This window comes from Garra rufa, chromosome 12 (genome assembly GCF_049309525.1).
Source record: "Garra rufa chromosome 12, GarRuf1.0, whole genome shotgun sequence".
NCBI lineage: Eukaryota > Metazoa > Chordata > Actinopteri > Cypriniformes > Cyprinidae > Garra > Garra rufa.
The window spans coordinates 45,887,170-45,903,966 of NC_133372.1; the positions used below are offsets into that span (position 1 = coordinate 45,887,170).

Genomic DNA, 16,797 nt, shown 5'->3' on the forward strand with positions numbered 1-16,797 from the left:
AACTGTAAAATTACAATGCTAACATTTATGAATGAAGACCTTTTACGATTACATTTTGCTGACAGCAGCACCGAGCCAGAAGGCCAAACACTGAAAGAGCTTTTTCTTTTTTCTTTTTTTTTTTTGCTATTTTCGGCCAAATAATTTTGGGTGCCGAACATTCAGTGCATCCCTAATTATCATAGACCTTGTTTTACTTAGGCCTATATTTTCAAAAAAAAAAAAAAAAAAAAAACCGCAAAAAAAATTGTTCACAATCTCATTCTAACTGCAAATGTTTTCTTTTCACAGGTCTTTTAAGTCATGGCTTTTGCAGAAAAACTTCAAACATTACTAGAGTCATACAAGCTGTGTGTCAGATGTAATAAGTGCTGTAAAAAAAACAATGAGATTTCATACTCCCTTAAGGAGATTATCCACAACTGCTCAGAAAACATCTTACTGATCAAGCGGAAAGGTAACAATTCATCGTGGAGGCCTGTTGCCCCCCTGCCTGGCTCATACAGACCTTCCAAATATGATGTTTGCTGGCACTTCACTGAAGGAAGTGGATGCTCTCGGCATGGAAGGGAATGTACCTTTGCTAGGAGCTCAGAAGAAGCAGCACTGTGGAATGTCATAAAGGATGAAAAACTGTCAATTCCTAAGCTTATGAACGTGATAAAACAAAACAAGAGGACACTGAAGTTGAAGTCTCAAGAGAAAGGAGGACAGTTTGACTGCACATTGTGCCAGGTCCACTTCCCAACAGATGAAGAACTGATGAACCACTGTTTCACTGTGAAACACAGGAGACAGATCTTTGATGATACCTCTCAGACTTGGAAATACCGTGATCCACCACCAACACACAAGGACCTGAAATTGTGTGAAAGGTATTTATATGACGTGCGATATGCCATTAGATGTTTGCATGTATCAAATTAATTTAATGCAGGCTAAAAAACATTCTCCCACAGATCTCTGATATGCGAGTACGGCGATAACTGCACAAGAGCACACAGTCAAGAGGAGCTTCGTGAATGGCAAAAGAGAATCAAGGCTTTAAGGAAGAATACAAGGGATGCAGCTGAGATGGGCCTACTGTCCTATCAGGACAATCTTTTGGAGGAATACAGACACAGCAACGACAAGAAAACGATCGTAAGTGGGCAGTTCACTAATAAACAATAAGCATCCCAAATATTGGCAGATGTGACCTCTCTGACCTTTGACACTTTGCATCGCCACTTGCATTTAATTTGGATCGTGGTATATATGCTAACAAATACAGTTAATTGGCCCATGCATTTTTTTTATTATATATTTACAACCAAAGCTTGAATGTAATTGTGGATATTTACAATTGCTTTTTACAAAGTCATAAACACTGACTGAATCAATATTCCTGCAGATCAGCGACACCCTTCCTGAAGTTTCTATCAGCTGTGACCCAGATATAGACAGTGTCTATGTAAGGAAAAAGGGAATACAGTGTACATGGAATTTTACCGTTATTTCTAAGGTTTGTACATGAACACATAAATGTTGCAAGTGTAACATTTGACAGAGTTAGTTTCAATATAGTAGTACCAGTTACTAATGATGCTACTAAGAGTTATGGGGTTTAGCTCATAATTTTGATAACAACCCTTAAAGGTTGTATCAGCGATTTCTAGCCTAAAACATAAAGTGTCAAATTCAGCTGAGCTTTCATCACGATCCGCTCGCTGCCTGCCCCATAAATTGTCTGTGAAGAAACCGCGTCTCTCTGGTCAGCCTAGGGTCCGAGATATGCCAAAAAAACAATCGGCACTACCAACCTTTCCACAGATAAACAAACAGTGTTCCAACCAATCAGCGTCAGGGGTTTGGTGTTGTGGACTTTCGCTCCGCCTCCCTCACATCCCTGCACCAGTAGGAAAGTCCACAACACCAAACCCCTGACGCTGATTGGTTGGAACACTGTTTGTTTATGTGTGGAAAGGTTGGTAGTGCCGTTTGTTTTTTTGGCATATCTCGGACCCTAGGCTGACCAGAGAGACGCGTTTTTTTCACAGACAATTTATGGGGCAGGCAGCGAGCGGATCGTGAAGAAAGGTCAGCTGAAATTGACACTTTATGTTTTAGGCTAGAAATCGCTGATACAACCTTTAAGGAAGTCCTTATCCTTCCTTACATCCACAAGTAACAAGTGTATTTGCAGAATTATCTATTGTCTAATAAAGCTATTGTTAGCAACTCAAGTAAATATGTTGTGTATAGGTGTGATCCAGTTTTTGAGGTCTGTAAGCTGACCTCTAAACACGTTTAGACAGCTGTAAGTGTGCGTCGGTATAGTGTAAGACATCCTCTGCAATGAAACTGATCTATACGTCCAAACTGACTTAAATTTCTCCAGGACCCTCTAGAATTTATTGCTTTATTCAGACGGGAACTGGGAGCGAAATTCAGCATCGGCAAAGACCCTGATGAGGAACTGTCATATTCCAGTAGTGATTGGTTTAAAAAGAGCCAAACAGGTGATTGAATATTTCTTACAAAACCTAGCAAGAAACCTTGCGGCATGCTTTTACTTCTACTTACAGGTGCAATCGAAATTATTCAACCCACCAAAGACTGTAGTTACTTTCCAAATATACGCTTTTCTGAAGATTCAGGACTTCCAGGAAACAAATTGCAGCTATAACAGATACTGGCATAATTAAAGTGATAATGCCAATATAGAATGTAATAGTTCTGCTTTGAGTAACCCCTATTTAGCATTGATGTTTTTAAGTCATTTGTTTGCATGGTGGGGAACAAAATTAAAACACAAGCCATTAGAAACTCTTTAAAAAAAACAGCATTAGTTTGAGCTGTTACACATACAGTTAGCCCATGCATGTGCTGAAGTTGAGTAGCAAATATGACAAAGTCAACAGAGCTCTCACAAAGCTATAGAGAAGAAATAATTGTATGCTTTAGAAAGTCTAAAGCTATATGAAGATTTCAAAGACATTAAATGTTCCTAGAGACACAGCTGACGGCCGTATTCCTTAGCTTCAAATGTGATGTACCAGAAACCCTTTGAGCCTGATGAAGAAAAAGCACAATATTATAAAATGGTTGATCAGAAAGGTGGAAAACCTGCAATGTACAGCCAAAGACTTTCAAGATGACCCAATGAATGGTGGAAAAACATTTCAATGCAGAGTGTAAGATGGACACAAGACAAGTATGGCTTTCATGTTGGGGAATCTTGCAGAATGACCAAGAAAAACATAAAACTCTAGCTTGAATATGCAAAAATTATGCTAAAATGAATTTAGATAGACCTGTGGAGTTCTGAAAGAATGTTTTATGGAATGGTGTTACCAAACTGGAACTTTTGGATCCAAATCTACTTATGCTTGGTTAAAAGGATCAGTCATAGAATGTTCTTAAGTGGCATGCCCAGACTCCAGATTTAATTCGCATTGAAAATATTTGGTTGAATTTGAAAAAAGCAGTGACAAAGTGAAAACCCAAGATTATCAGTGATCCGAAAGCTTTTTCAGGCACGGAATGGGCAAGATTGCAGTAGAGAGGTGACAGAAGCTTCTCAGCACTTCCAAGCAGTGTTTATTGGTGGTTTTAAAGATTAAAAAACTCTAAACCAAATTTGACATTTGGGGGTTGATTAATTATGATATGAATGTTTAGAGCCAATTTTTTTCCATTATTCATTAACTTACAGTACATTATCAGAATAACTCAAATGTGTATTAACAAACTTCTCTAATAGTGTATTTGTGTCTTTCTTGAATAGTTTTTTTCAAATTTTGTTTTCTACAGCTAAATGTCTTGCAGGTCAAGGGGGTTGAATAATTTCGATTGCAACTGTATTAATTCATTCATTAAACTGCCAAGCTCACAAATGATTTCTACCTTAATTATTGTGATTTGTTTCTGCAGAGTATGAAATCCCAGTGTCCTTCAAATCTGACCAACCAGGCAAGTATGAGCAGTGGGTAGTGTTTGACTTCAACACGAGACCCGTACTACGACAAAAAATTAAGATCAGAGTTGGAGAGGATGAGTGTAAAGGAACACCAGTCACATGTCCAGGACCTGAGGTTCCAATGGAAAAACAAGAGACTGACGGGAATCTTGAGCCCTGGAATGAGGAAAGCGTGGAAATCATTCCTTATTTTGAAAGAGAAAAGGCAGAGAGAGAGCTGATAAACGGATACAAGCTCATCACGACAGACCAGATGAACAGTGTGATTAACCGTGACAATTACAAACACAGCATGCACAATTTGTTATATCGGGAGGAAAAAGAAGAAGGTAAACTGCTAAGCAGGTATGTCTGAATATGTCTATTTGGATTTGACAATTACAATTTGTAACAAAATTCAAATTCACAAACTGTACTCTCTCTGTCTAGGCTGAATCTACGAGGCACTGTGCAGTTGAAGATTCAGCTGTTTGATGACAGGTTTGGAATGAAATGGGCTTATCCTGGGACACTTTTTGCTGCTGTGCCTCTGTCTCACCCACTCACTCCTGATGCTCCTCAAGGTTTCATAGTGAAAAGGCAGACTATCAGATCTCTCATTTGTGTTGTGAAAAACAATGATCATCTTGGGCCTATTTATGAGGCTGAATTTCTGAAAGACACTGCCACAGAGGAACAAATATCTTTGCAGCTTTCCAACAAATGCTGCACTGATCTGAATCTACAGAATGGACAGCAATGTGAGATGGAAGTCCAGTTCCAGCTAAATCGTCTATGGTTCTGCGAGATGCACAAGGCCATTGATGATCTCCCTGACTTAGACAAAGTCGTACCTGACCTGAAAAACAGCCAGTTCTGTATTTCTTCCCAGTCACATACAGGAGAGTTAAATGAGAAGCAGCAAGCAGCAATGAACTTTGTTCTGGGTGTAACAGGCAACAGAAGCAGCATCCCACCTTTGTTGATTTATGGACCATTTGGAACAGGGAAAACTCGAACCCTTGCAAAGATGACCCAGGCTCTTGTGCAACAACCACAGAACAAAATCCTGATTTGCACACACACAAACAGGTAAGGCATCACAAATGACCCTTCAAAAAAGACCCGCCCCCCTTAGTTACTGTTACTACGTCAACTAGCCACGACACTCTCACGCCACACATCACATTCCTAAACAGTGATAAATTGTTGCTGAGCAAAGAGAACATTGACAAATTGTTGAAATGTGCAATGTGCAGGACAGAGCAGGTTACTTTTGGTATAAAACTATGTCTTAGCATTCAAATTTTCCATCTTTTTAAAAGAAATTCAAACAATAGCATTTTGTGGCTCTACAGATCACTGTAGTGGCTCAGTTCAAGCACCAAGGCGCACTTTACTGCTAGTTATAGCATGACATAAACATGAATGTCCACCTACATTAATCTACTAACACCCCTGTCTGTTTTGTTTGTCGGACATAATGGTGGATTCAGCATTATGACTGGTCAGATCGCCTGTCATTTAAACTCCTGGCAATAAGTGAATTCAGTAAATTGAATGAGTGTGTCTGTAATTTTAATTATTGTCATTGTAAACTACACTTTTTTTTCTTGATACAGCTCTGCTGATCTTTATGTAAAAGGTCATTTTCATGAATATGCCAATGGTCATCCTGAAGCCAGACCTTTGAGAATCAAGGCAAAGGAAATCAATCCCAAATCTACTGATAGTATCACTAAAGACTACTGCCATTTTTCCAGAGATGGCAATCAGTTTGAGTTTCCTGATAAAGCTGTTTTGGATTCCACAAGAATCATCATAACAACAACTTCTCTGGCTCGTTTCTTCCATGACATGAAGCTCCCTGAAAACTACTTCAGCCACATTCTGATAGACGAAGCGTCACAGATGTTGGAGTGTGAGGCTCTTATGGCACTGGGCTTAGCAGGTAACAACACATGTGTTGTTTTAGCAGGAGATCACATGCAGATGGGACCCAAGCTCTTCTCTGTGGATCGAGACAAATGCTCAGAACACACCCTGCTCAATCGCCTCTTCTATTACTACCAAGCAGAAAACAGTGACATTGCTAAACAAAGCCGAATCATTTTCAATGAAAACTACCGTTCCACAAAAGACATTGTGGATTTTGTATCAACACATTTTTATGTGGGAAAGAGTGATGTAATCAAGGCTAGAGGAAATGTGCCTCCTCATCCACAACAGCATGCTTTGCAGTTCCATCATGTAAGAGGAGAATGCCGTTTGGACCCAACAAGCATGTCCTGGTTCAATGCGGAACAAATTCAAAGAGTTGTTGAGATTGTGCAAAGAGTTATGGAGGAATGGCCTCAAGAGTGGGGTGATAAAGAACCAGAATCGGTCTGTGTCCTTTCTCAAGGCAGACAGGTATATCCTATTGCTAGTTACCGATTTTAAATAATGCTTTTATTTATGACATCCTGCTATTGTATCAAATTCATGCAAGCATGTTTATGCCAGGTTTTTCCTCTTTTGTGTTTCAGATGATGGAAATCAGGCAAAGGCTGCGTCAGCTTGGACTGGCCCGCTTCACTGTGGAGAATGCAGATAATGTGCAAGGTAAAGATGCATTACTTAAATGTAATGTTATGCCGTAATTATGTACAAACACACTTTTCACCAGTGACTTACTGAGCATGCTGCCCTTTTCCATTTTTTGCAGGAAAACAGTTCAGAGTAATAGTGATTTCCACTGTGCACACCAAGGACAGCTTATTGGAGACAGACGGGACCTGTCTTGAGTTTTTCAATGATATGCGAGTGCTGAACACAGTTATGACAAGAGCCCAATCCCAAATATTTGTTGTTGGAGATGCAGCTGCACTTTCTTGCCAACAGTTTGGTATGTGCTGGAGACTATGGAGATCGTACATAGAGGATTGCATCAACATGGGAAGTGCCCATGACTTTACTTTGGATTCTTTGAAACAAGATCTCCTTGAGATATCTGAGCTCTGCAGAAGTGAGGATGAAGAGAGCAACGATAGTGAATCAACTACATCTGAAATACCAGACATGGAAGACTCAATACTTCAAGAGCTTCTCGATGAAACCAAAGACATCAATGTTCCACTGACAGAGGAAGGCTTGTTTCCAGTTTTTCAAGATGAGCAATTTGTCAGTAGTGTCTGCAACCAAACTGCAGAAGTAGATGAAGAGGAGCTATTGTCTAAATCTACCATACACAAACACTGTGAGCTGGTTCTAAAGTATTTTGACCGTGGCTATGCTAGACCACTTGACGAGCCCACTCAGAGGATTGATATCAAGGGTAGAATGAATATCGGACAGGCATTCCCTGGAGACAAGGTAACAGTGGAGATCCTGAATGAGACATCAGATCCTCCTAAGGGAAAAGTAATCAGCATTCTGGAAAGTGCGGATACTGTCAAAGAATTTGTCTGCACCATTGAAAGATATGACAATCAGGTGATGACCCCTATCAACAAATGCATCACCAAAATCTTCACACCATTTTCAAAGGACAAACCAGACCACATTGCTGTAAGAAATCCAGAGAACCACAAAGTAAAGCGTTTCATCAAAATAAATGAAGAAGCACGTAGAAAATATCTCTTCATTGTCAAAATCCATACGTGGAGAAAGACTGGCAGTTTTCCTGTGGGGACAGTTGTGGAAGTGTTTCCTAAAGTTACAACCTTAGAGAATGGACTGAAAATACTCAACATAGAGTATCAGTTGAGGAGAACACTTGCTTTATCTTTGAAAAGACAGATGCAAGACATGCAAGGTCTGAATTTATTTGATAAGGGACGAAAAGATTTCCGCATGCTCCCAACATTTACTATTGATCCTGCAGATTCACAAGACCTTGATGATGCAATCAGTGTACGAGATTTAGGTGAGTGCTATGAAATAGGAGTTCACATTTCTGATGTTGCCAGCTTTGTGGCTAAAGACAGTGAACTTGACAAATATGCAAGACATCAGTGTACTACATTCTATCCCAGTGGAAAGGAACCTATACACATGTTCCCAAAAGAATTGAGTACCAATTTCTTCAGTTTAATCCCTAATTGTGACAGACGAGCCATCTCCTTGATAATTCAAGTGGATAGTATGACACACTGCATAAAGGAAAGATCATTTTGGAAGTCTGTCATTCGCTCCAGGAAGAAGTATTCCTATGATGAAGCTGAGGACATCCTTGAAAACAATCATCAGCATTCTGACCCGCTTGAAACCTGCCTTGTGAAAGCATGGACCTTTGCTGAGGTCCACAGGAGATTAAGGAAACAAGACGGCTGGTGCTACAAAGCGCCAGATGAGGATGTAACTCTAGGGAGAAGACAATCTCACCAGATGGTGGAAGAGCTGATGATCATGTTTAACCACACGGTTGCTGAACGCCTTTTGTTTGAAAAAACAACAAGGAGCATAACTCCCCTGAGATGCCAGGACAGGCCAAAGAGTGATAAGCTTACTGACCTTTTTGACAAAAATGCCTCATTGATTCCACTTTCTGTTCGCTTTTCAAGTCGAGCTCATGAGTGTGAACATAGATCTCATGAACTGAATAACCACCGCGCAGCCATGCCAAACCCTCAGGCTGACATTTCTGATTCTGAAACCTTCCCCATATTAAAATCTGTTTTGAGATGCTTGAAGACAGCAGCAGAGCAGAAAAATGCCTACAAAATAATTGACTTTATTGCAACTGATGAGATTCACCCCCAACTCCTCCCTTTCGCTATTGCATTTAGGAGACTGTTTCACAAAGCATGCGTTCTGCGCTCAAACTCAACACATGTCTCAAGAATTGGCCACTATGATCTAGATCTTGACAGCTATACCTGGGCCTCATCTCCAATCCGCCGATATATAGATGTCGTTGTGCAGCGCCTTCTTCATTCTGTAAATGACAAGACAAATGTTAGGTACAAACCTCATGAAATTGACCTGTCTTGTATGGAATTTTCCAGGAAAAATGACCAACAGTCAGCATATGAGAGAAAATCCAATGCTCTGCATTTTGCAATGCAACTGTCGACCCAAAACAAAAGGAAGGTGGCATACATTGCGGAACTCAATGCATCAGGGACAAGCTTCAGATTATCCTTCCCACTCAACAAAACCTCTATATCAGAAAACTTAGACATTATGTACAGGGATCTTCAGTTGGCAGATCAACCACAGTTTGATGAAACCAACAACTGCATGATCTTGAAATGGGTGCGAAGGATATATTCATTCACCAATCCTAACATCCTTGCTGAAGTAAAACAGCAAAATCCTAACTCAGTCATGGCCTATGTCTCCACAAAGACCTGGAAATGCATAGCAGCTGCTCTTAGAGAAGAAAACTGGGACAGATTGTTTCCTCTGATTGAGGATCTTGACATCAGCTCAAGAACCCATGCATGTCCAAGACACTTCCAGGAAAGACTGAGAAATGCTAAAAGTTCAAAATCTGATCCCATGCATGCTGAGCATTATGCTGAACTGTGGCTGAGAATAAAGCCAGGTGAGGCGGTCGAAGTGCAGCTAGGTACAGCCACGACTAGAGAACTAATGACACCAGCAATTCAGCTGTTTGTTGTGCATCCAAAATTTGAGATTTGTTTGGAGCATGTGAAAGATGCGATCAAGTGTTTTTCTAACTATGCATTCAACTCATCAAAGAATTCATACATGACATACATGGATTATCAGGCAATATGGAAACCCATGTGTGAAATGGAGTCAGCCTCCAATGCTGTGGCAGAAAATGAGAGCATTCTTATTGAAGATGCAGCCTTGAAATGGGAAAACTCTCCTGAAAAGCACCTGAAAGGTTTTTTTCTCCTACCACTTGACAAAAAATCTCAGTGGTCCATTGAATGTGACCTCAGGAACAGTTTCCTCTGCATTCGTACTAAGATTCGCCAAAGTCAAAGTAGTCCCTTTCTGGAAAGCTCTCAGTCCACAGCTCTCATGGATATTCCTTCTATCACTTGGGTGGTGCATGGCATTATTACAAAAGTTGAAGAAACAGGATCCAAAGAACTGATGAATTTGCAAATTAATTATCAGATTAACCACATGCCCATGACAAAGATTCCAGAAGAGATATTTGATGAGAGGACAAGATTTACTCTGGAGCTGATACCAAAGCTTCTACCAGATGTGTAAGAAAATTATAATATTATAGATACTATAGCACATAAATGTTGTGTATATGTGTGTCCTTTATCAATTATGATTTTAATTTCTTTTGCAGGCGCAAAGAAAATGCAATTAGTAGTCTCACCAAAGCTAACCATCTTGTAAAAACTATAGCCATTGGTGGAAGAATCAACTCTGAACGAGGTACTAAAGAAATCTGTATTTCAGACCCTATTGTCAGAACTAGTGATTTCCTAGCAATGTTTTTCCAAATGATCTCTTCAGATGTACACTGCCGCTCAAAAGTTTGGGATCAGTACGATTTTAAATGTTTTTTAAGGAGACTTTTCTGTTCATTAAGGCTGCATTTATTTGATTAAAAATACAGTAATATTGTGAAATGCTAATGCAATTTAAAATAGTGGTTTTCTATTTTTTTTTTAATTTTTAGGATCATTACTCCTGTATTCAGTGTCACATGATCTTTCAGAAATCATTCTAATATGTTGATTTATTATCAGTATTAGAAAAAATTGTGCTGTTTAATTTTTTTTTTAAAGAAATTTAATACTTTTATTCAGCAAGGATGTGTTAAATTGGTAAAAAGTGATGGTAAAGACTTATACTGTTAGAAAATATTTCTATTTTGAATAAATGCTGTTCTTTTTTCTGACCTTTTTATTCATCAAATAATTATGAAAAAGTCACAGGTTCCAAAAAAATATTAAGCAGCACAACTGTTTCCAACATTGATGATAAAAGTAATAAATCAGTATATAAGAATGATATCTGAAGGATCATGTGAAACTGAAGACTGGAGTAATGGCTGAAAATTCAGCTTTTCATCACAGAAATAAATTATAATTGAAAGTATATTAAAATAAAAAAAGTTTTTTTTGAATTGCAATAATATTTCGTAATATAAGTTTCTTTCTGTATTTTTGATCAAATAAATGGAACTTTGATGAGCATAATAGACTTTTTTTAAAACATAAAAAATCTTACTGATCCCAAATTTTTGAGCAGCAATGTAGTTTAACTAAATCTACACTAAATCTCCTCAAAGGATCTACAATTTCAAAGCAGATGCAAGCCAGGTTTGAGATTGATGACTATAGTTCTGGGTTTTCCAATCTAAACAACAGTCAGTGTAAAGCTATAAGGAAAGCTCTGGCCAACAAGTTCACTCTTATCCAAGGACCACCAGGTGAGAGATATTTTCAGACTTTCTTTGATATCAAAAAGGCCATTGCACTTGTTTTTAAGTTTGACTTTTATTTTAAATGACTGTTGTGCTTTTTTACAGGGACAGGGAAAACTGTTGTTGGTGTCCATATTCTGTACTGGTTGCTCAGGAATATCCAACAGCTTCCTGCCAACAATTCACAGAAGAAGAGAGCTGTTCTTTACTGTGGACCTTCCAATAAATCTGTTGATGTCGTGGCAGGTAAAAAAAAAACACATTGGCACATTCAGCATACTTTAGCAACTTTGTATAAAAGTTTACTTGTATATTTTTTTTGCTTTGCATTTTAAGAATGGAATGCTTGACTAATGTTTAGTATTTATTTTCTTTGAAAACATGTAAAACAGAATGCATTATGCAACATTGTTGTGACATAACCTTATAATAATTGAATGTCTAATTCAGTAAATGGCATCTGTCATAATAACATGTTTTATTTTATATGCATTAAGTATGCACAGTAGATATTGCAGAAGTAGTAAGAATGGGGTGGGCTGTTCAATATAGCTAATGATTAGTATGACATTTAGTTATGTGCCATTAGTAAAGCAGGAGTTACTCAATTCAAATTTAAATAGACATTACATTATCAACATTACTGCACTTTAACTGTTTATACAAATGTGTTGCAGGTCATCTTCTAAAACTTCGAAATCATCTTAGACCTCTCAGAGTTTACAGTGACCAAACGGAGATGTTGGAGTTCCCTTACCCAGGTTGCAATCTAAAACTGTCACGCAATTCTAAACGAAGCGAAAAACCCAACACAGAGCTTAGGTATTTGCCAAATACTGTCCATCTATCACTTATTTGAGTGTAGATACTAACAACGAATGTAGTGTGTATGCGTGGTCATATGTATTTCTGTCATTTTATTAGCTCCATTGCTCTTCACCACCTGATTCGAAAAGAAGGCAACCCGTTCTCCACACAGATACGAGCTTTTGATAACAAAATTGCAAGAGGAGATGAGCTCTCTAAGGAAGAAAGGAAATTGTAAGTATGGCTCTGTAACTACAGTACATATGACATGGTTTTTGCTTCTATGTACTTTGGACACAATTTCATAGAAATGTAAAGCTAATTTAAATTTCACAAAGTTGCAAAAAATGTGTTTGTTTTTGTTTTAAAGCTTCAGAGAAATCCTCCAAAAGGCTCGAAAACATGAATTATTGCAGCATGATGTCATCTTGTGCACTTGCACAGCAGCCTCACACCCTGCCTTAGCTGACGTCCTCGACTTCCAACAGATCATCATTGACGAATGTGCCATGGCAACTGAACCTGAAGCCTTCATTCCCCTAGTGGCTCATAAGCCTAAGCAGGTACGACTCCAAAACTATTTATGTTTTAGACGAACACTAAACATGAGCAGCATGGTTTGGTTGAATAAGTAAGGAATAAGTGACGATGGGCCGTTGAATTCTTCGAAAATAATGCACACCTGAGGTGGTATGCAATATTTTCGTAGAATACAACAGACCGAAGTCAATTATAATATATGGTTACCACACCTCAAAACATTTGTCTGGTTTTTGTCCTTAAAACTCTATTGTGAGTAGGATTAATTTCTTACGCAGCTTATCTAATGCCTTTACTAATTCCAAAACGTCATTTTAGACCTAGCAACGACACTTGAGCGTTTGATAGCAAACTAATGCAATTAATAATGAAGTTTAGACAGACTGACAGACGACAAGAGAGAGAGATATTAAGCTTGTGAATTACCTCTCTGAGTCTGTGCGTCTCTCCAAAGTGACCGGCAGCAGTGTCTTTACTAATAGTGAAACTTTAAGTTCATTTTCTTCAAAATCATGCCATTGTTACCTCGTGTGTGCGTCTGTGAGGGAGAAATAGAGTATGTGCTTTCCGTACATAGTAAAACGTAATTTTGTGGCAAAAACATGGAACTAATCTGTTGTTTTTATCTTATTGTATACTATATTTATTTGTTTGGCCAGTGTCATTGTGGGATTTGGTTATTTTGTTGTTTTGGGCTGTAAGGACCTTTGAAATAACTAAAAATCTTGAGGCGAAGTGATATAGATATGTAATGTGGTCAAGAGGTGCCTGGAACTACATTCGCTGTGCATTTCCCTGAAAATAATGCACACCTTTAGAACATTCGTCAGCCAATCAGATTCAAGCATTCAACGGCCCCATAGTAGAACACACAATTACTCACTGGAGTCTGTAGCTTAACATTCACATCAGTACGGGTAAAACAAAAAGAAAAATGTGTTCTATTTAAATTATAATTGCACTGACTACAATATGCTGCACATAGGTTCTTATCCTACTAATTTCATGTTGTAGATTGTTCTTCTGGGTGATCATATGCAGCTGCAACCTGTAGTCCACTGTGACGTAGTGGACCGATTGGGAATGAGCAAATCTCTTTTCGAACGATACATGGAGGAAGCGCTCATGCTTGACACTCAGTACAGAATGGTAATACATTATACTATAGCTTTAATACTGTATTTGCATTGAAACATCTATGTCAGCGGCTGTTTTTTATGTAAATGTGTAATTTTTAATGAGCAATAGAGACAGAGCGACATGTGTCATAATCTAAAAACCAAGCCCCACCGGGGAAAAGAATCCAACGCTCTCCATTGACTTTGTATTGCAGGAAGCTGCCTCCTTGTCAATTCTGACTTATAACAAAAATCAGAACAGCTGTACAGAACACTGTACAGCGAACAAGCTAAACAACACAAATCTAAGTTTTTATAAGCTGTCAAAAAAACGAAGCATTTAAGGACACAAGAGAGCAAGATGTCATATTACTCTGAGAACTACGCCCGCTGGAGGGAAATTTAACGGCAACAGTAGACATTCATTATTTTTAACCATGTCAAAGGATTATTTCACCACCCTGAAAGGGGAAGATATATTGAAAAACTTAATTTTATTGGTCCATGTCAGTGCTCCTGTTCCTTACCTTCCTTTTGTTGGAGAGATGATCCAACTGAATGGGCCAACGTGAAATAACCAGACATCTACAGCTATCTGTGTCCTTAAACTCTTGTTTTTTGGGTCAACAGCTTATAAAAACTTAGGTTTGTGTTTTTTAGCTTGTTTACTGTACACCTTGTCACATAGCAGCTTTTAGACATTGTTCTGTTTTTTGCTATAAGTCAGAAATGACAGGGAGGCAGCTTCCCGCAATACAAAGTCAATGGAAAGCGTTGGATTGCCCCGCCCCCCGGTGTAGGCGTGGCCTAAATGCGCTCTGTCTCTATAGTATTTATTATTCATTGAAATCATACAATGATCTAATCAATTAAATCGCAGTAGTTCTGTTTTTATAGTTTCATTTAAATTAAACATTTCCCGGTTACATATCTTGTTTCTTACAGCAAGAAGACATTTGTGCATTTCCATCTAAGGAGTTCTATGCAGGAAAGTTAAAAACTGGAACATTGCCCAAACCAAGTCTCTTCCTTACTAAATCAAGGCAAACATGCATAGTTTTTGGCCATGTTGATGGAAAGGAGAAAAGTCTGGTGGTCTCGACTGAACAGGGGAATGAAAATTCAAAGGCAAATTTGGAAGAGGCTGAAGAAGTGGTAAGAGAAATCTAAGAGATTGATTTAAGTATGTTTGGGCTATAGTGTAAGTTAAAATGTAAAGCCTATCAAGTGTGTTTTGGATTCTTTCGTTTTATAGGTTGCGGCAGGTGCAGTATATGCGTTTAGAAAGTAAGAGGAACAATCGTTATCTCTTAAAACTAAACCTAAAACTCCTACACACATAGCATATTATTCCGAAATTTCATTTAAGAATGCCTCCATTATCCATATACATCCATAGAGGTCTCCTAGACGTGCTTCTGATGATGACTAACTTCAATATTTCACATAGGCTACTCCCAGCAAACACATTTACGTTGTGGCGACGTCTGTGCAACGTTCCATTTTTAAAATGGCAACGTCGCAGTCTACGTGCTCGCAACGTTGTAACAACGTAGAGGCGAAAAGGCTGTGGCAACGTTGTTGGGCGACATTCATCAACCAGGAGGCGACGTTTTTACTATATTTACTATATACTATATACTATATTTTTTCATGCCAGATTATAAATATTTCCTTTTCTGCGTGTTATATCAGGCACGGGATAAGTTTATAAATCTTTTACTTAGTGTTTAATATTAAAAATCGTCCAATAATATTCTTTTTAATTTAACATCTACTTGTGTAAACTTTGAATGAAACTTTGAGTAAAAATGCCATACAAATTCATATAATCAAACTTAATTTCAAACCAAACATTTCATACGCACCAAGGAAGTACGTTATTATAGGTATACATTTGGGGGGAAATGCAATATACAGTATATTTTACGTATGTAAATTAAGTCAGTTAGTTTAAGTATATTAAATTACAAATAAAAAAGCAAAGGCATCTGAGAACGTTTATTAAACAAACGTAAAACAACGAAACAGCGGTCACCGGCCGATGAGGCGGACTCTGGACGGAAGAACACGGCGGACAGGTGATCGTAGTCAGGCAAGGCGGTAGGGAAAAAAAACAGTCCGAGAAACATCAACAAAGGGCAGAGGCAAACGCAGAATCCAGTAGGCAGGCACAAGTCAACACCAAACACCAGGAAGGACATCTGAATACTGAAAGAAATATAGTTCGCATTACACCAAACTCGACCGCAAACTAACACTCTGAATTATCAGCTATTCTGTTCATCTATTAACAAAAATAAATAAATTCTCATTGGACACGAAAATGAAAGGATTTGTTTGGATTTTTACATATTTATTTGAGTTAAATCAAAAAGCAATACTCACATAACGTTATCCTGGCTTGAAGAATAATAACGGCCCAACGGTCTGTTCAAATTTAAAATGCGCTTCGGGAACAGTGACGAGTAAATGTCGTACAGTGGTTGTCCAGACAGCCTAAGCACAACTTTCAGAGATGGCTCTGAACCGTGGTAGAATGGCAACATTGTGACAACGTAGTAACAACCTGACGACACAACGTAGAACCAACAACCCTTTAGCCATGTTGTTACAACGTTGCTAAAAGGTTGGCTACGTTGAGGCAATGTTCTGTGTTTGTTGGGCTGCTGCTACTACTTTTGTTTCTAACTCCAGCTTTTTTAACTTTTCCTAACAAAACGATCTAGAAAAGCTAACTGGCGCCATCTTGTGATTCACAACGCTCATTATGACTAAAACATGTGGAGAGTAATTTTAACCTGACACCTCAGCAGTTTCATTTATATTTAACACATCCGCCAAAAATGGAACAAATACTGTGTAAATGATGTTATTTTAACAAAACACTGATATTAATAAAATTACTTACCAAATAAGGAGGTCTTCTACTTGCAGAGAGCGTTATATTCACTCTCTTCTTTCAGCGTCACCTCAGTCAATGACGTTTGGGCGGCAAATTTTGACGGTTAAGTTTCCTAGGAGATGTAACGACTCCTCCT

The 16,797-nt window shown here is 38.4% G+C and overlaps 1 protein-coding gene across 1 annotated transcript in view; it reads left to right on the forward strand.

The window, feature by feature from the left end:
• Positions 1-303: 303 nt before the first annotated feature.
• The window catches only part of LOC141346635 (3'-5' exoribonuclease HELZ2-like), a 30,920-nt gene continuing 14,426 nt past the window's right edge, over positions 304-16,797 (forward strand). Inside the window, exons 1-17 of the mRNA XM_073851567.1 lie at positions 304-875; positions 960-1,143; positions 1,394-1,504; positions 2,381-2,501; positions 3,916-4,306; positions 4,391-5,032; positions 5,563-6,352; positions 6,469-6,544; positions 6,648-10,113; positions 10,206-10,294; positions 11,157-11,297; positions 11,397-11,537; positions 11,969-12,113; positions 12,216-12,332; positions 12,469-12,661; positions 13,653-13,787; positions 14,702-14,911. Of these exons, the coding sequence (XP_073707668.1) occupies positions 304-875; positions 960-1,143; positions 1,394-1,504; positions 2,381-2,501; positions 3,916-4,306; positions 4,391-5,032; positions 5,563-6,352; positions 6,469-6,544; positions 6,648-10,113; positions 10,206-10,294; positions 11,157-11,297; positions 11,397-11,537; positions 11,969-12,113; positions 12,216-12,332; positions 12,469-12,661; positions 13,653-13,787; positions 14,702-14,911 (7,524 nt within the window). The remainder of the gene's footprint in view (positions 876-959; positions 1,144-1,393; positions 1,505-2,380; positions 2,502-3,915; positions 4,307-4,390; positions 5,033-5,562; positions 6,353-6,468; positions 6,545-6,647; positions 10,114-10,205; positions 10,295-11,156; positions 11,298-11,396; positions 11,538-11,968; positions 12,114-12,215; positions 12,333-12,468; positions 12,662-13,652; positions 13,788-14,701; positions 14,912-16,797) is intronic.